The sequence below is a fragment of the Epargyreus clarus genome, unplaced genomic scaffold, assembly GCF_041222505.1.
Source record: "Epargyreus clarus isolate Ecla_fem2 unplaced genomic scaffold, WU_Ecla_fem_2.2 ptg000023l, whole genome shotgun sequence".
NCBI lineage: Eukaryota > Metazoa > Arthropoda > Insecta > Lepidoptera > Hesperiidae > Epargyreus > Epargyreus clarus.
The window spans coordinates 528,253-549,814 of record NW_027332230.1 but is presented as its reverse complement, the minus strand read 5'-3'; the positions used below and the strand labels follow the sequence as shown (position 1 = coordinate 549,814).

The following is a 21,562-nucleotide window of genomic DNA, read 5'->3' as shown; positions in this document are numbered from 1 at the left end:
GGTACTTAGAGCACAATTACAAATATGACATTTTGACGAGGGGCGGGGTTGAAGGCGGACGGGGGGACGGCGGGGTAGTGTCGGCGACATAACCGACTGCGAGGTCGGGGGGCACCTGTTGCCGGTGGGCGGTGTGACGTCATCGCGCTGCTCGCCGCCGCCCTGCAGTGGCGGCTGGGTGACGCCCGCTTGGCAACATCCAAAACGATCAATGCATATTTTGCATAATTATGGATACAATAATAATAGTAAACAAACAACACTGCATACTAGATTACGATTTTTGGTAACGTTAACAAATCTTTAAATTAATTTTCTACAAATAAGAAATAGAAAACATTGTAACAACAGACTTCAAAATAAGTACGGAATTACACCCATTCGGCCGGACTGCAATTGTGCAATCAATATTATAAATCGAACCGAACGAATTAAGTCCGCTGGTTCAACTTCATGCAGTTCTGTGCAGTTCAATCCTGCTGTGGTTAACTTCTGGTTTAAAACTACTGAGGATTTATGGGGAATGTCTATAAAAATTTGTAGTTTTATTATTGAGACTATAGCTCCTTACTTAGCCAAAATTTTTAATTTATGCGTAGATCATGGTTGCTTTCCTGATCTAATGAAACAAAGTAAGGTCATTCCTCTATTTAAGTCTGGTGACAACAAAGATCCTAGTAATTATAGACCAATTTCTGTTTTGCCTGTTTTTAGTAAAATATTTGAAAAACTAATACTTAATCAATTATTAGTGCACTTTAATTTTTATAATTTATTCCATAATAAACAGTTCGGCTTCACCAAAGGTAGATCAACCGTTGATGCGGGTGTTGAATTAATGCGAAACATTTTTGACGCTTGGGAAGATGCGCAGGATACTATAGGTGTATTCTGTGATCTTTCTAAGGCATTTGATTGTGTAGAACATAAAACTCTCTTGTTAAAGTTGGAATATTATGGTATACGCGGTACGTCTCTAAAACTGCTTAGGTCTTATCTAGATAATAGAGTACAACGAGTTCAGGTTAAGGGACACAAATCGTTAGGTTCTGGTGTTAAAGAAGGCGTCCCACAAGGCTCTATTTTGGGGCCATTCTTGTTTTTGGTATACATTAATGATCTACCGTATGTAATGCAGGACATATCAAAGGTTGTGTTGTTTGCTGACGATACTTCCTTAATATTTAAAGTTAAAAGACAATCTAACGACGTGAGCGCTGTCAATAAAGCACTTGACATAATTCACAACTGGTTTAGCGCAAACAATCTTGTATTAAATAATAAAAAGACTAAATGTGTCCGATTTGCTCTGCCTAATGTTAAAAAGCTGACGATGAATGTTACCCTTAACAATGATCACTTAGAATTTGTAGATGAAACAGTTTTCTTAGGGATAAATTTAGATTCTAAACTACAATGGAGCCCTCAGATAGCAAAGTTATGTAGTAGACTTAGTTCGGCAGCCTATGCGGTAAAGAAGATAAGACATCTTACCGATATACCAACCGCTAGGCTTGTTTACTTTAGTTATTTTCATAGCATTATGTCTTACGGTATTCTGCTGTGGGGTAACGCTGCTAGCATAGATGTCATTTTTATACTTCAAAAACGTGCAATTAGAGCCATTTATAGTCTTCGCCCCCGTGAGTCCTTACGAGAACTGTTTAAATCTATAAATATTTTGACAGTGCCTAGTCAATATATTTATGAAAATATCTTATATGCTCGCAAAAATTATTCTTCTTTGGAAAAAAATTATAATAGGCACAGTCATAATACTAGAAATAAAGATAAATTGGCCATACCTCAATTTAGATTAAGCAAAGTGTGTAATTCTTTTATGGGGAACTGTATTCGTTTCTACAATAAAATACCAAAAGACATTATCGATCTATCCGAGAAAAGGTTTAAATCTACTATAAAATTAACTTTATGTAAAAAAGCTTATTATAATGTAAATCAGTACTTAAATGATAAATCCGTATGGTATGACAACTCCAGCTCCAACATCAAAAATTAATTATATGTACCACTATGTAAAATTGTATATTATTTACTCTTTAAAAGATGCAAATATGCACACGTATGGAGTTTCTTGCGCCGCTTCTTCTCCATAGCGAAATACCTTCCGAAGCGGTGGTAGTTTGTTGACTTTCAAAAAGTATTCTATATGAATCAATTTTGAATAAATGAGATTTGAATTTGAATTTGAATTTGAAGCTTTGTGGAAAAGTAGACATCCAGATGGAAGTAGTATGTTACTTATCCCCCTGGTTGTCGTAGACAAAGACGTTGTAGACCAAAATGAAAATGTTTTATGGGAATAAATTCATTTTCATAAATGTTCATCACGATGAAATAAAGAAAAGATGAAAAAATCATATCTGAAATTAATCCATCCATGTCTATTTTTTAGACTTTAGAGTAACTGCATATCAACTGCATGCAGTTCGCGATCGAAACCAGGCGTACACACATAACTGAAGTCTAATGCGTGCTACCGAGGCCGCAGTGCAGTTCTGTGCGTGTAGCCCAAACCCGACCGCACACACTTCAACATATCAACTGTAAATATATGGTGCGTCTGAGCCCTCAATGCATATCAACTGCGTACAGCTTACCATTGACAGCATGTGTCGATTGCACACGACTATAAAACGACTAAAAATTAATGAACAAAATACCCCAATGCATGCTCTTCAAGTCGAGCCAGCGTGTAGTTCGTTTCGTGACCGTGCACAATCCAAACCACACATTATTTGTGGAACAATCCAAACCAGGCCGCACACAGTTAAACACATTAACTGCAATGTACTACACATTATCTGAGACAAAGTTAATATAGAGTCCTAATTGAGGTCGGACACAGATGCGTTGGTACGCCTGAGGACAAAGTTAATTCCCTTCAAACCGAAACACCGAAACGCAACACTTAGCACTGCTGTAATTATGCAGAATAATTCACCAAGTACGAGTCGAACTCGCACATAGAGGCTTCCGTACCACCAAATGTACACAATATTTTTAATATACATTTTGGGTACGGAAACCTAAAAAGGTAAAGCGATGGCGCACCGATTTCCTTCACTTTATTCATTTACTCGTACTATTCGAGCATTTAACTCGAAAAATATTATACTCAGCTGTCTCGTAAAAGCATTGTACAATGTAGGTATATGCCACATTTAGATCTATAAAAATTTATTTTTGTTGCTTAGCTTAACGAAATAAAATTAACCATAAACAAACTCCCTCAATTTACTGGCATGAAGAAGAAACGGTAATCGTATCGATAGTTACTGCGTAGACCTTATTTGTTAATGACGTGGTCTTTATGTAGAAATTAGTTTTATTCTTTCAGCAATTATTTCATTCTGTGTTAAAAAAGCATGGGGAAATAATAGAGAATAAGGCCCTGGATACAAACTGAAAAAAAATCAAATGTAAAACATGAGAAGAAGTCCACAAAAGGTGTTTTCATCAAAGTCAACGCAAATTAAAAATATCACCATGAAAAATGTCATGTCATGTCAATTATCATTCATCTACGCTTACTCAATCGTTAAACTATGCAGTGACACGAAGTAACTTTTATTCTAAGATTAGACTCGGAGTAATCTACTTCGTCCCTACTACGAATACGTAAGACGAATGTAGTAATTATAAATTTTGATAAATTTTGATTATGACGAGTTCTAAAGTTACTCTTGCTCTAATAAACTTTGTAATAAGGCCGTTTAGATTTATCGAGATAAGGCGGACTGTCGAAATAATTTATGGTAAATATTTCTATTGACAAATAAAATATTTGTACGTTAAATGCATGACATGGAATTTTAAATCAACTATATTAGTTATAATTAATAAGTTATAGTTTTACTAAAAATAATGTATACAATGTGTTACACGACAGTAAATAAAAGTACACGTTAAACAAGGTGTTAAGATAGGTATATTGCGATACTACTAAAATAATGCTCACTCAGTATTTGAAAAAAAAAGCTATTTAAGCTTAATTTATTTTTAATGCCCTGCCCATGTTTCCGTATTTTTTTTTGCGTAAATTGTATATAAAGATGAGAATCTAATTTACTTTAACCGCGAACCATAAAGCGTTCCACACTTTCAGGAATCGAAGATTATTTTTCTGTGCCCAATTTATAATTATTGAAATATGTATTTTATATTTAAGACGTATTTTATTCACAACCCATTTATGAATTGATACAAAATTTCATTATATTACGGTATTTAAACCCTAGGTGCTGTCATAATACTAAAATAATCTATAAACATATATAAAACCAATGGGTGTTCGTTACTCTCGCTAAAACTCTACAATGGCTGGACCGATTTGGCTAATTTTAGTTTAGAATAATTGTAGAAGTCCAGGGAAGGTTTAAAAGGTGCGTAAATATGAAATATATTTAAATTATAAAAAAAACTACCGGGTCAGTAAGTATTTAACTAAAAATAAAAGTGGACAAGTGAAAACCCTATGCATCACTGCAATAGTAGGTAATTATCTCGCCGAGAGGCCTTAGCTAACCTACTATTCTTTCTTTATTATGGTGCTACTGCCACTTTCTACGTAACTGTTTTAGGATACAAAAAAGGAGTTCATCTTCATATTTTACGTATATATCAAATCAAATCATTTTTTTAAAATTCAAAATACGTTCTTTACAGAACACTTTTTGAAAGTCAAAACAACCACCACTTCACAGGGTGTTTCGTTATGGAGAAGAGGCGGCGAAAGAAACTCCTTATCACACATCTTTAAAAAAATGTTTCATACAATGGCTCTTAACCTAGTGGTACATGTGGAGGGGGATATAAAATGTACACTTACAGGAATGGCGGCATAGATAGGCATATGATGAAAAAACTGGCCTCGGTTTCAGCTACAACTTACTTACCTGCAAGAAACCAGAAATGAGTAAGTATAGTAGCAAAAAATAAGTATATCATTACAATGAATACTTGTATCCTTACTACATTCTAGGATCATTTTTTTCTATTTATTTTGCCTGACGTGGTAAAAGTCATCTGAAGTATGTTGTTTGCCGATGACACTTCCTTGTTATTATAAGCCAAAGTTCCTAATTGAATTCGGGTGTAACTTTATAATAATATGGTTTATAAACCAAAATTACTATAAATCAAAATATGAATTACAATTTATAAAAATGTTGTGTGATTTGGCTAGCGCACAGTGCTAGCGCGGTTCATGACCGAATGATAATTTTGAAGCATAATCCATACACGCAGCTCGCGAGCCTTTCGCAGGTAACTCCCCGGACATAACTAGTTTCTTTCCATAAAATATAAACACTGGCCAAAATGTTGGTAGATTGTTATCGTCCTTCAAAATGAATTCTGTCAAGAATCTATTTTGAATAAAATATTTGATATTGTGTCTACTACGTTTGCTGATCGACGCGCAACTTCTGGCTCTCTGTTACCGCTCAAGAGTATTTCGGTATGGGTATCGAGCGATGGCCGTCGCGTGACTGCCGGCGCACTCCTTGCCGTAATGCCTTAGCGATCAATTTGCCGTATAAAGGTCTATGTAGGTCGAATATCACTTTAAATGAAACGCAATCTATGTTACGTATATTGTTGGCTTTATATATACTTATCGTGGTGGAAATTTTAATTGGGTGATTTCTTTTCACAAATCTATTATTACTAGTTGTCGCCCAGAGATCGAAATTCAACCATAATTATATAAAAAAATGTTACCAAAATAAACATATTAGACAAAAGAGCATATATGTGTTAGGTGTAAGTACCTTCGCTTAATTTGCATCCATGTAAGTTTTATATGATGTAAATGTTTTTTCATGATAAAATATAATGTCAATGTATCATTTTCCTTTATGTCAATATGGCATTTTATAGGAAAAAAATTAATTACATAGTTTGTGATTGTAATTGTATGTGCTTTTTCACGTTGACTCGCGAGTGCGGTGGCGGGCGGCGGTCACGAAATATCAAACATGACGTGATATCCAACTGGCGGGCAAACTATTGCCAGTATCGCGGCTGTATCAATCGTATGAGTCGCTTTTGCGTGTTCACGTCGAACTAGACGCGGAGCGATTTACTCGTGACGTCAGTTAAATTCAAACATTTTGATCTTGTCGCTAGAAACTATAGCACGTTTATGACGTCCTTCAATACAGAAGACTTTATTAGTCTTGTTCAGGCTAGAACTCCGATTTTTATATAGGACTATTATAACAGGCTATAAATGAGACAAACGTACTAGAATTATAATAATCACGTTTACGTACCTACTTGTTATATTAAACGATTGTTCTCCCAAACATTTTTCATGAAAAAACTCCGAATTTATTTAAGTAGCGATTACGAAACGATTTGTCGGATTGTTGTTTGTTTCGCGCACAGTCGCGCATACGCCTGGCGGCCAACGTGAACACGAACTCGCGACGTCCACCGCGCCCGCCACCGCGCCCGCGCTTTCAACGTGAACAAGCACTATGTGTTTGTCTTAAATGCGTGGTAGTGTGTGTTATGATTTTTTAATTGTATTAATGTACTTTCTATGCATTATTTTAAAGAAATATTAGTCTTCTTCTCTTTTTTTCTATAAAAACTGTAACTGTGGGAAGTTTCATACTCGTCCGTCCGCGTAATTTTCGTAAAAAGGGGTACAAAGTTTTTGCTTCAAGGATTTATCATCATCATTAACCCATCACTGACCCACTGCTGGGCACGGGTCTCCTCTCAGAATGAGAAAGATTAGGCTATAGTCCACCGCGCTGGTCTAGTGAGTATTGGTAGAGTTCACATACCTTTGAGATATTTTTTTTTTATAAATCTCTCAGGTATGTAGGTTTCCTCACGATGTTTACCTTCGCCGTTTAAGCAAGTGACAATACATTTCTAATACGCACATACCTTTGAAAATCAGAGGCGTGCCTGGGATTTGAACCTCAGACCCCTCGATCGAGAGGCCGAGTTTCTTAACCACTAGGCTATCACTGCTCTTGCTTCACGTATTAATCTATTATAAGTCCATTAAAATGTTACATTTGGGTTGCCAGTGTAAGAGGACGCAATTTTATTTTTTGAACGTCAAGAGGAAACCTAACTGCTAATTTGTGGTTTAGCAATTCATGTCACTCTGGCGCCATTTTGAAAATAGGTTTTCACGATCTATCAAGCAAAGTATTAGTCATATAAAAAACGTAAGAACAATAATTGAATTCAATAACTTTATTTTATTCTATAAAAAATGTTGTTCTAAAAACTAAAATAAATAAGTTAACACTGAAATAGGTCAAAATTTGGAAACAACTTTTCATATATAACTTTTTTCTAAACATTTTCACAAATATGTGATTAGAGTATTTTGATATCCATGGGCCTACTAGAGTATATTGAGTCCAATTCATAAACATAATTGATAACAATTGATGATGATGATGATAATCAATAGAATTAACATCCTCTACGTTGTTGTATTAGGGTGACCACGAAACATATAGGTAAGGTGGATCCAAAACTTGGAATACTATATTGACTACCCGCGTGGCGGAGCGGTCACCATACCGGTCTGACGCGCAAAGGGTCCCGGGTTCGATCCCCGGCCAGACAGATATCTAAATGATGAATTTAGATTTCTGTTTCTGGGCCTGGGTGTTTGTGTATTTGTCTATGTGTGTGTCCATGGCATCCACGACACAGGGAATCCTATTGTGGGGCTGTGAGTGTAGAAAGCGTTTATGTTTAGCGTTTATGTTTAATTAATAAAATATAAGCGTGCAAAGTTTATCAATACCTATATGTATAGGGTGGGGCAAAATTAATCACCCTATTTTGTTTTTGAATAACTTTTGTACTGAATTAAAAAAGGGACTTTGAGTAATAGAAATCTTTACCAGGACCTATAACTCTTTTTTTTTCCAATTAGAAAATATGATATCTGTCAGGTGTCTTCACCATCGTTACAGGCCAGTCAAAATCACTATTTTTTATTCAGTACAAAAGTTATTCAAAAACAAAATAGGGTGATTAATTTTACGCCATCCTTTATATACCTTAGGATTTGCCGTAGTTCGGGATTTTACAATAACTTATAGCTCGATTATATTAATAACGGGTGGTGGGAACAATAGGAACCGAACATGCGCCTAACGCAATATGTAATTTCATTTATTAAATATATCTCTTAAATAGCTCAATCAAAATAGATAATTTTCAAAGGAATCGCAGAAAAACTGCCAAGAGCAAGACTATAGGACTGGGCTCGGTAAGCTGCATAGATCCAGTTCTCATGTGATTGAGAAGTCAAAAAGAATCCGTGAACCTTCATGTAGTGTTCTACATCCCGGCAGTGCGGCAGTGCGGCACACTTTCACTCTCGCACACCATGAACACCGCACACATACACCTGCCCCGAGTGCCGCAACCTATTGTCTTCGCCGCGAATCGACCGAGCCTTCAATTTAACTTTTTCTTCTACTACTACGAATTATGCTCAAATGTGTGGGATCCTCCTTCAGGAAGTTATATCTTTTACAATATATAGCATTAAGTAAGACAACTTGTTAAAGTACGTCAGTTAACAACGCATTTTTTTATATTTTTCAATAAATGAAATATTAAAATTATAGATACGTTACATGCTCACTAAACAACACAAAAAAGTGAGTGCAACGCGATATTTAAAACTATAGATGTGTTACCTGCCCGCTTAACTGGGAATAAACATATGTATGTAAGATAATATTATGACATGAAAATATTAGATCACTACTTCCATTCTAAACCAGTAGAGTGAGCCATATTGTGGTTCTTTCAATATGATAAGTTGCCTAAATGAGAATATTTTGAATCCTCAACCCTGATGATGCAGGAATACTTTCACACTATAATGTACGAGTTAGCAATTTGAACAGGAAACCTTAAAAACGATGTCCAATGGCGCATTGGGAGGAGAATTTCGTTTGAAAATATACTCAAAATCAAAATATTTATTCAAAGTAGATTTTCACAGAAATCTGTATGAACGTCAATAATAATTAATATACCGTCCATATACCATAACTTCGGAAGGCGTTTCTGGAATATAACTGGACATATTACTTTTGTATTAAGAAGAGACATGTGTGTGTGAGCTATATTTGCAAACATAACGATTCAGTGTCGTCAGGTATTGAGTAAGTGATGAGAAATCGAGGTCAATTTGAGACAATTACCGATTGTTAAACGATTCCTGGAGCGGTGTGGCGAGGGCGGGGGCGGGGGGCGCGAGAGACCTTGGGCCGGCGCTGCGGCTGCACGTGCGGCGGCGGCGCGCGCTGCCAACAACCCGCTATCGTAAATTTAATTAGTAGAACACTAATAAGTTCATTACAGGGAGACTATAATCATCATTTACAATGAAGACTAGAGGTCACATTTTAGAGATCAATCTTAATGTAGAATGGGGCTGACCAAACTTCCTTATAAATAAATATCACGAATCGAAATATTAACTAATCAAGAAACTAAGAATTATATTTGACACTCATTAACCGACTTCACAAAGGAGGTGGTTATCAATTCGAATTACTCCGCCGTTAGTGAACCGATTTTAATAATATTTTTTTAATTACACCAAAAGTGTTATATAATATCTTAGGTGCGCATACATAAGTAATATTACTGCACACACGCTTTTTCGTAAAAACTAACTAAATGTCATAAGGGATTTTTTTTTAACAAAAACATACAACCGACTTCTATGTCACTACAAAGTAAAAAATAATTGAAATAAATGTTGGTTTAGTACATATTTCTGAAGTCGGCGCTCAATATATTTCGTTGGATAACGATGTAAACAGCGTGTCTAATATGAGCGCTGATGAACTGAAGCAATGATGAACTGGCTTTGCCATTTCATTAGAACCTACACCAAATATCTTTAAACACAACTCAATTATTCCCATCGGTTGAGGAGTTACATGTTTTGACTCCGAGCCACATTATCAGACCCTTAAATAGTCAATGATAAACTGGTTTTGCAATTTCATTAGAACTCAATTATACCCATCGGTTGAGGAGTTACATATTTTGTCTTCAGAACCCACTCTGATCACCATCATATTTAAATGGGACCAACTTGTAGCAATTGTGCACACACGAAATTAAAGGCATTAAAATAAGTTCATAAACGGCGAAGGTATGGCTGTTATATTTACATGGGTGGAGGAGTTCCCCTCATTTTCTCCAGAACCCATCGATGGATCCTAACCATATTTAAGTGGGACTTTTATTTCAATAATTAACTTGAATGAAACCATTCGGTACCCGGAAATAAATGAACGATTTCATTTTAATAAAAAATAATAATAAAATAAGCGCCATAAGTTCCATCAGAATTGTTGGCTTTTCCTTTTACTTATTTCGTAATAGTTTTGGATTCGGTTATCCACGCACACTTAAAAAATACTTGTAATTAAAATAATAAATTTTGTGAGCGTATGGTTAGTTCCATCTTGAAAATAGGATACTTTAGGATTCAATATAAATAATGTCGAGATGTTTTTGGTGAACCCAATAATATATTGTGTAATATCGAACTTCACCGGCCGATCAGCAATTTTTACAGTCGGTGCGTACGTATATCACGGGAAAGTAAAACCAACCGATGCATTTTCTCAAGAATGCGATTAATATGAAAATGCTTCTAAGGCGCGCAACTAGCGCGCGAATAGTGCGTGCTCGACTCCGCAATTTCTCCCGGCGGTGCGCTTGCCGCGGCGCTGCGGCGTGCCACTGCCACCCATCACAACCACATCACGACCAAACACCAACACGATCATTTAGCCTCATTATAAATTCTGATTTAATGAGTTTCTGCTCGTGAAATTAGTCCGCAGATACATTTTTAACGAAATTATATTAATTATAAATTATTATTATATTAGTATATAGAAATGGTATATAGGAATTATTATTATATATTAATTATAAAACTTAAAAAGTACAAACAATCGTAGATTTAATGTCCGCTCTCTGTGTAGACTGTGGACTACTTTAACTACAAAACGAATGCGTGTACTCATACCCGCGTCAGAAGTTAACACTTCTTTGGTGTGATTAATAAAATAAATGTTGTGTTTTCAAAGATTGTTCATAATAAGCTGTTAACATTTAGAAGAAAGGCCAGTACTAACGCCACATGGGTTTGAAATTTGTTAATATGCGAAATGTTTAAATTAATAAATGGCGAGAACTTAGTTACCAGCGTAATATGAATTACATACGAGGGTGCGTTTTTAAGTTCGCAGAATGAGGGACAAGGAGGGAAAATAAAATGACAAAATTATTTTTCTTTTGCTACATATTCTCCTGCAAGACGAATACATGTTTCAGATCTTTGTATTAACTTATTTAAACCCTCATAAAAAAATGTTTTGTCCTTGTCGGAAAAATTACGTCCTTAACTTTTTCGTCTGTAGAAAATTTATTTCCACGAAGCTTTTTTTTCATTTTTGGAAAGACATAATAAGCGCTGGGAGCCAGGTCTGATTGGTGGGTGGACAGGTGGACAGGTGGGTGATTGAAAATATCAAAGCTCACCTTATGCAGGGCAGCCAGTGCAATACGGCTCTTGTGTACGGGCGCATTGTTGTGCAACAGCAGGACACCTCTGGTTAATATTCCTCGCCTTTTTTCTTTGATGGCTTCTTTTAACCACTCCAGGATTATTGTGCAATATTCTCTGGTTATAGAAACACCTTTATCGTTATGATCTATTAACAAAATTCCTTCTGAATCCCAAAAGACTGTCGCCATGAGTTTTCCGCCCGATTGTGACACCTTAACTTTTTGTGAGGTGCTGTACCCTTTTTATGCCACTGCATGGAGTCTTGTTTAGACTCAGGTTCATAATGGTGAACCCAAGTTTAATCTCCAGTAACAATTCGATTCAGTACAATATCCTTGTCTTCTCCACAGAGGTCCAAAAACGCGGAACATTCATTCATTCGGAACATTCAACGAGCTGTTGTTTTTGAGGCGGCGTGAGCATTCTCGGCACCCACCGCGCGCTGACTTTAGTCATGCCAAGATGGTCATGCAGAATTTTAAAAATGGTTGTATCCGATACCCCAACCATTTCTGCAAGCTGTTTCTTCTTTAGTCGAGCATCTTCCAGTACTAATTTTTCGACTTTCGTCATCGTTTTCGGAGTGGTCACCTCAACAGACCGTCCTGATCGTGGGTCGTCTTCAAGTGAATCCCTGCCTTGCTTAAAAAGGTTGTTCCACTTGTAAACCATCGTTTTCCAGGGCAAGAGTCCCCGTAAACCGATGACATCTCTTCCATTATGATTTGCACATACTTTTCTTGCTTGGTAAGGAACTTTACAACGGCGCGATGCTCGATTTTCTCCATACTTCAAATTTTCTTACGGATTGAGTTGTTTAATTGTCGATAGTTTTAAAACTAATGATGCAATTGTGATAAAACTTTATATTTATACAATTTATGAGTCACTTAACACGTACCACCCTTAACGAGCCCGCTATCCCCCCTCAAACCCCGGCCTTTCCGCGGACTTAAAAACGCACCCTCGTATGTTTATGATTGTTTTTTCAAAAAAATCCTTTTACTTTAGTTTGTAATTAATGTAATCCTTACAAGCGACACTAACCGATGGTAGAATAATACACACTGTTTTTTTTAAATAATGACGCAGTTTTAATTATTATCAGCATTCGGCCTCGTACTCTCTTTCGCAATTTTTTAAATTTGTAAATTCATATTTTTTTAGAATTTTAAATGAATGAATGATTAATTTTAAAATACAACTTCTATGTAAAGTATTTATTTAAATGAATTTCAATAAATCCATTTATTAACATCACTTGTAATCATTAAAATATTTCTTTATAAGTTACTCTTGAAATTGTGTAAACACGCGTGGCGCTGTGATGGTCCAAAACGCCAGAAAATGTGACAATTTTTTTTATCATTTGTTATAAGATATAACAACATAACAATTCATTGTCATTAGGTATTATTATTATTTAATGTTTGTTTTTTTTTCCATTATAATTATGTTATTTTTAATATAATAATGCAATTTACCAATTTATAACATTTTGATCATCATTGTATTGTTATTCGATATTTTTTCTTAATATGTTTTGCATGTAGTTTGTACCTATAACTGAGGTAACACTTACCAAGATTATTACTGTATAGCTGTCTCCAATTCAATGTCATAGTGTTCACTTTGTTGGTACAACTAATAAATAAATAAATAAGATATATGTCGATAAAGAAGTTTCAATTCAAAAAACTAAATTGCTACTATCGTCATGAAGTGTCTGAAGCCATGGGCACGGACGTGGAAGTGCGCCATCAGCGGCGCAGCGGTACCGGCGGTGCGGCGCGCGAGCCGTATCGGGGCCGCGGATCCCGTTACAACTGTACCACGAACGCGCCGCAAGTCCCATGCCCCTAAACATTTTATGTCCGTCCCCATATTTCTGTCGTAGCATGTAGTATTAAGAAATTGTGAATGTGTTTCATAGTACAAAAAACACAAAAGAAAACAATTTCCCTATGAACGACAAATCTCGGGTTGGAGTGTTGTTTTGATATATTCTTCCGCACTGCCACAAGTCGATGGATTATACCAGGGCGGCAGAGCTGCACCCACTATACCGCAAATATGCGCAATGACGTAACCTTTGCAGTGCACGTTACGAATATGCTCGCTGACGTAATAAAGCACTATATAATAATATATTTAATATGTGTTACTAGATATATATATATCCTTCCCTATTTTATCGAATGTCTAAATATTATTATTTAGGATTTTTGGAATGTCACTTCGTTTGAAAGATAACCAATAAATATTTTAATAACCAATAAATATTTTATTAAACGATTTATTAGCCAGTCTAGCACACCCTTACCCATCTTTCTGACATTAGCATAATTCAACGCTCATATGTTATTTTTTTCTTTACTTACTGGCAAACACGTTATCCGATTGATTTTTCGTCTCCGGATTTGAAATCAAGATTTAAATAATTCTTCCAATATGTTTTTACATTCCGAAGGTATCAATAATCAAAAGGTTGTTTTCCACCCACCATGGTTAGTTTATCTATAATAGTAATAGCGACATTATATCACATCCAAACCATAAAAACTCTTGGCGGTTTGAAATTTATAAAAGGACTGTTTATCATAATCATAAGAATCATTTAATTTCAGGTAATGACAGTAAGCTGTAGCTACACTTTATGAGTAAGGATTGTGTATAGAAGTTAAAAAACCATTGAATCTTAAGGTTAACTTAAATCTAAGCAATTATATACCGAAAAGCTACTGCGTGGAATCAATCTTTGGTTTTGTAAGGGTGGTTAAATAGTTTTCAGATTTAAAATAAATTTGGGTCTTAAATGTTAAGTTGGCTGCGAAAAAAAATCAGAACCTTTTGATTATGCTTAAACAGGAATCAAACAGTCGTAGGTAAATAAAGTAAAATCACAATAGAACAAACAATTTACAGTGGTCTCAGACAATGATTCAGTAGCGAAAACACAAAATAAAAACTCACATGTAACTTATTGCTACTTCGAGGCATATAGGACACGCTCATGAGAGCACGTGGAGGCCCGGCGCCGCCGGCGGGCCGCGGACTGCCTCTGTCGGTGTCCGACCACCGCTCATTACTTCACACTTGCTCAAGGCGAGCACGGAAACGTTCCTTGAGATTGTAATGAGCCTCCTGTTCATTTGCAAAAATTAACTAAAGTTTGGAAAATCCAAAAGTGCACGACTATGCTCATTTAATTATGAAATATAAAAAAAAAAACTTAAGTCGTTCAAAATTAATTGCCGAAAAAACAGCTGTAGTAGGAAGAAGGTACTGCACAAGTGCCCCTGGTGGAATAAATGTACATAATATCTATAGATATACAGTCTTGTAGTTTTCGTTTTTTATTAATTGCAATTAAACGACACTGAATTAATTAATCATTCGCATTCAGTGACCTACAATCGTCGATTAGAATTTTTAAAAAAAAAAATTAACTCAAATGATGGATTTTTTCACAAGTTACAGTGTTTTCAGGTTTCACACATGACGGACAGGAAAATTTTTTGACCTATTTTGGTGTTTTTTTCCAATTCTATTGCAGTAAATCAATTTTTAAAAAGTATGGAATTAATCTCCATTAAATTATCTCGACAATAGTATGCAAAACATCTTGATTCCGTGAACTATCAAGGCTATAATAATAAAAATAGCCGCCAAAATGAAGCGAAAAAAATTTTTCGATCGTAAAGCACTCTCTGATGCTTCGCATCATGAGTCGTGCAAAAGTTTAATTCATAAATAGGTGTCCAAAATGTTAACAAAGTAATGTCATTGTCAAAATACGATTACAGGTAGGAGGTATACAGGGTGAATTTTTCAAATAGGTCTTCAGGGCCAAATCCGAAACTATAAGGATTAGCGAAAAATGCTGAAGGCAGTTACGAGGCCGATTTTGATAAAAACTAAAACTGCATCATTAAAACTGCATTTTTTCCCCTAGCCGGGAATCGACAAAATTATCTGTTAGTGTTGCTTATAAGGATCAAATTCTGGGAAGTAATGATAAATGACAAACTAAAGGAAAAGCCTCAATTTTAAGAAAATACATATTTTTCATATTCATTTGGCAGTTAAGTTCCCGCCATTCATTAATTTAAACATTTTGCGTATTAACATTTTTTGAGACCTATGATTTCAAATCATTCGAAAGCTGATGTTTTGTTCTCCAAGAATTTATATTTTTATGTTAGACTTAGTAAAGATTATTTTTAGGACCATTATAATAGATTTTCAACTTGGTATGCGCGGAGTTACGTTTAATACAGATGTAAAGTTGACAATTGGCGAGAATGACTTCTTCGAGTCAAAACCGAGTGATTACATAGATATAGATATAGAAAATCATAATTAACGTTGAAACAAAGTTGTAAAGAACAAAAAATAAGAATTTACTAATTAATCAGTTATCTATTTTTATTAAAAAATAAATCCTAATAATTGGCCAAGTGCGAGTCGAACTCGCACACGGAGGGTTCTGTACCAGGTACATATTTTTTTTTTATTTTTAGTATTTTTTATCATAGTAGGAAGTAGCTTCATTAGTAGGTATATGCATTTTTTAAATATAAAGTGGTGAATATTAACTACATTTCGCCAATATTAGATCCATTTGCCTACACTCTCTAATATATAACACTTACATCATCATCATCATCATCAACCCATAATTAGCCTACAGCTGGGCACAGGTTTCCTCTCAGAGTGAGAAGGATTAGGCTTTAGTCTATACCGGGCGGGCCAAGTGCGTATTGGTAGACTTCACAATTCACATACCTTTGAGATTTCTTATATATTTCTCAGGTGTGCAGGTTTTCCTTCGCCGTTAAAGCAAGTGCAAGCAAGCAATTTAATTCTAATACGCACATAAATTAAGAAAATCAGAGGTGCGTACCTGGGATTTGAACCTCTGACTTCTCGGTCGAGAAGCCGAGCTTCTAACTACTAGGCTATCACTACTTTTGTTATCAATTACGTAGTTAACTATTAACTATAATAAAATAATAACTTATAACAGTCATTGCAATGTTATTATTAAACACAGAACAATCCTTTTATGAAGTTTGAAATTTAAATTAAAGTTTGTAATAATAATATTTAATTTAAAGTTAAATACAAATTAAATTAAATATCACTGAACAAAGAAAATCAATAAAGTAATATAGGTAATTCAGTGAAAATTATAGGTACGCGCATAACGCCATCTATAATATGCACGCACAACTCGAATACGATTAGAGAGTACTTTACGAAATTTTTTTTCATGCCTCGTTTATATTTTCATATACAATATATATATACTAGCTGACCCGTTTTTAAATGTTAAGGGTGAACAGCCCTTATTCAGACACGCTGTTTACATCGTTATCCAACGAAATATATAGAGCGCCGACTTCAGAAATAAGTACTAAACCAACATTTATTTGAATTATTTTTTACTTTGTAGTGACATAGAAGTCGGTTGTAATTTTTTTGTTAAAATTTTTTTTCACCCTTTTTAGTGTTGACATAATAAAATTTATATTAATATAATATATAGATTGTATAAACGTGATCATGAATTAAGGTAAGGTCTGAATTTACATTAATTGGAACCGCCCGCTCGCAGGGCGCTCCCGCGCCCTGCTCGCTTAGTTTTATATTGTCTTATATATTCCAACCTAACCTAACTAAATACTCAATGATGAACTCTGGCTTTGCAATTTCATTAGAACCTACACCAAATATCATCAAACACAACTCAATTATTCCCATCGGTTGAGGAGTTACATATTTTGTCTCCGAGCCACATTATCAGACCCTTAAATAGTCAATAACGAATTGGCTTTGCAATTTCATTAGAACCTACACCAAATATTATCAAACACAACTCAATTATTCCCATCGGTTAAGGACTTACATATTTTGACTCAGAGCCACATTATGAGACCCTTAAATAGTCAATGATAAACTGGTTTTGCAATTTCATTAGAACCTCCACCAAATAACTTCAAACACAACTCAATTATTCCCATCGGTTGAGGAGTTACATATTTTGCCTCCAGAACCCACTCTGATCCTCATCATATTTAAATGGGACCAACTTGTAGCAATTGTCCGCACACAAAATTAAAGGCATTAAAATAGGTTTATAAACGGCGAAGTTATGGCTGTTATATTTACATGGGTGGAGGAGTTCCCCTCATTTTCTCAAGAACCCATCGATGGATCGTAACCATATTTAAATGGGATCAACTTCCAGCTCGTCTCTACACAATAATAAAATAATTATTAAAATCGGTCCACTAACAGCGGAGTAATTCATGTACATACATAAAAAAAAAGATACCGGCCGAATTGTTAACCACCTCCTTTTTGAAGTCGGTTAAAAATAGATAGTAGCCGAGGTATTCTCAGACCTATGGAATGTGCATATAAAATTTGGTGAAAATCAATGAAGCTGTTTCGGAGGAGTACGGTAACTAACATTGTGACACGAGAATTTTATACATAAGATATAGAAAATAATTTCCTTATAATAAAAAAAAATAAAAATAAAAATATTTTATTGATCTTAACACAGTCACATTTACAAGTCGCAAGAGCCCTGTACTTGGTTCTAGACCTGTGTTACAGGTACTCCGCTCATCCACCGGAACTTCATACAGTGTGTTATTCAACAAACATGACATTATTTTTTTTTTGTTTTTTTTAATTACAAATTTCAAGCCTTAACTAAATATGAGGGAATTAATGTATTTGGGTTTATGTGTATGTATGTGTGTGTGTGTGTGTGTGTGTGTGTGTGTGTGTGTGTGTGTGTGTGTGTGTGAGTGCGTGTACGTGTATAAAAATACCAGTTATCTATTAAATGTTGAACCTACAATCGATCGATGAATATATTGCTCTGTTTCATCGTAGTTTAATTCCTGTAAGTGTTGTGTAACTAGCCTTTTAACATGAATTCGGGACAGAGAATAAAAATTGAGTTTGGTATTTAATTTATTGTAAAGGTAGGCGGACATGAAGGCAAATTGTTTCTTTTTGAACATTGTTCGACATCGCGGGATCTGACGGGGAGCTTCTACGTTTACATTGTAGAGGGTAAAAGTATGGAAGATGTGTATTTATTGCATTTATATTATTATACCTTCCGGAATCTAGATCATTTGTATGCGATATTAAAGATAATTTAGTGGAAATAATTCTAATAGGTTAATTAAAAAAAAAATTACTTAACATTAAAAATGTATTATATATGTTATTGTTTAATTAGGTAATAAATTTGAAATCGGTCCAGAATATAAAAATATTAGTAAAATCTCTATTTAAATGTTTCAGTTTATGTACGTCATGTAACTTGTAAAAGTTTATACCAACTTTACCATGAACTTTTTTTGGTAGTTAACGCCATCTAGCGACTTAGTGGTAAACTTTGTAGATCGATACATTATCACTTGGACAACTAGTTATGATTTAATCCGCACCACGTAGCCTCGGCGCCAGCTACCTCAAATTCCGCCTCTAATATCGTCTCAATGGAATAAAATTATTAAAATCGTGTATTGTCATTGGTTTTTATAATTGTTCAAAGTTTTGAATTAAACTGACCGTTCAAAGTTGGTAAAAATTAAGTTCGAAGATTCAATTACACACATGCACTTGTACATACAGTCAAACTAATACAATTTTTTTTTAACAAAAAATACAACCGACTTCAATGTCACTACAAAGTAAAAAAAAATCAGATAAATGTTGGTTTAGTACATAGTTCTGAAGGCGGCGCTCAATATATTTCGTTCGATAACGGCGTAAACAGCGTGTCAAATATAATTTGTGGTATAAAAATAAAATGTCATAATGGTAATAATTTTCGTGCGGCTATAGCGTAGTGTTTATATTCTCTTTGGCAGCTGTTTTGATGTTTGATAACTAAGGTATGTTATTGTTGATAGTCGTATTTGAACTCGAATGTTTTCTTATATTCAAAGGGCGTTTGTAAAAATGTGTGTAGTTCTTAAAGTTCTAGTTTGTTGTTAATTTTTATAATGATTCAGACAACACGTGTGCAGTGTGTGCGTTGATAACCTGATATAGTTGAACTCAAACTGAACAAGATGTCGTTACAGGTAACGTAGGGGCGTTGATTTCTTGTATTTGGACCCCCTTTTATATATATATTTTTTTATTTTTAGTACTTGTTGTTATGCCCACGATATACAGGGTGAATTTTTAAAACGGGCCTTCAGGGCCAAATCCGAAACTATAAGGATTAGCGAAAAATGCTGAAAGGAGTTACGAGGCCGATTTTGATAAAAACTATAAATGCATCATTACTTTTTTAAAATAACTTTTTCCCTAACCGGGAATCGAACGAGTTCATTTTGAAAAAAAATACACCCTCTATATTATTTCACTATCTGATAGTGTTGCTTATAAGGATCAAATTCTGGGAAGTAATGTTATGTGGCAAATTAAAGGAAAAGGAAAATTTTGAAGAAAATACATATTTTTCCGTACATTGGCATACTAATCCTTAAAGATTATACATGACATATGACTTGTGTATAATTCTTTAGGACTGTACATAAGTCATAACATTGAAGAATTTGTTGGTTAATCAACTAATTCTTCGATGTTATGACCATGACATAGGCCTTAGTATGAGAAAGTAATAGGTTGACAACTAAGTTCCCGCCGTTTTTAGGATTTATTTTATTAATAAAAATAGATAATCGATTAATTAGTATTTTTATTTTTCGTTGTTTACAAGTTCGTTTCAACGTTTCTATATGTTTTTCTATATCTCTTTGTTTAGTTATCACTCGGATTTCACTCGAAAAAGTCATTCTCGCAAATTGTCAACTTTACATTTGTATTAAACGAAACTTCGCGCATAGCAAGTTGAAAATCTATTATAATGGTCGTGAAAATAACTTTAACTAAGTTGAACATAAAAATATACATTTTTGGAGAACAAAACGTCCGCTTTCGAATGATTTGAAACATTGAGCCAAAAAAAATTGTTAATACACGAATTGTATAATTGATGAATGGCGAGAAATTAACTGCCAAATAAGTATGAAAAAATATGTATTTTCTTAAAATTTAGGCTTTTCCTTTAGTTTGTCATTTATCATTACTTCCCAGATTTTGATCCTTATAAGCAACACTATCAGATAGTGGAATAATATAGAGGGTGTATTTTTTTTCAAAATGAACTCGTTCGATTCCCGGTTAGGGAAAAAGTTATTTTATATCACGGCGTGCGTAAATTGACGTTTTACGCACGCTTCGCGTGCGCAAAACCCCCATTTCCGACCCCGTAATATAAAATTTTATACAACACGCGGACGAAAAATGTTTTTCTGACTCGTGTGATTGCAGTCCTCGCCTGCGGCTCGGCCTGCAAACTCACACTTGTCAGAAAAAAATTTTTCGTCCTCGTATTGTAATGTACTATTAAAGAAGTAATGATGCATTTATAGTTTTTATCAAAATCGGCCTCGTAACTCCTTTCAGCATTTTTCGCTAATCCTTATAGTTTCGGATTTGGCCCTGAAGGCCCGTTTTAAAAATTCACCCTGTATATACACTGTACAAATTTCAAGTGTCTATCTATTACGGTTTAAGCGGTAGAGCCCGGTGACAGACGGACAGACAGCGGAGTCTTAGTAATAGGGTCCGTTTTTACCCTTTGGGTTCGGAACCCTAAAAACGGCGGGAACTTAGTTACCAACCCATTACTTTTTCATACTAAGCCGTATGTCATGATCATAACATCGAAGAATTAATTGATTAACCAACAAATTCTTAGATGTTACGACTTATGGATGTTACGTCTTTAAGGATTATACATAAGTCATATGTTATGTATAATGCTTAAGGATTAGTATGCCAATGTATAAAGAAATATGTATTTTCTTTAAAAAAAACCCTTTTCCT

General features: G+C 34.8%; 1 protein-coding gene across 8 annotated transcripts in view; it reads right to left on the bottom strand.

Annotated features, from left to right (window-relative positions):
* LOC140751803 (MOB kinase activator-like 2) overlaps positions 1-21,562 on the bottom strand; it is an 81,475-nt gene that overhangs the window by 20,112 nt on the left and 39,801 nt on the right. For 4 of the 8 annotated variants that reach the window (XM_073085851.1, XM_073085850.1, XM_073085846.1 and 1 more), the window contains one exon: positions 9,231-9,332. The exons of the other annotated variants lie outside the window; for them this stretch is intronic. In XM_073085851.1, coding sequence (XP_072941952.1) covers positions 9,231-9,332 — 102 coding nt within the window. The remainder of the gene's footprint in view (positions 1-9,230; positions 9,333-21,562) is intronic. 8 annotated transcript variants of the gene reach the window in all.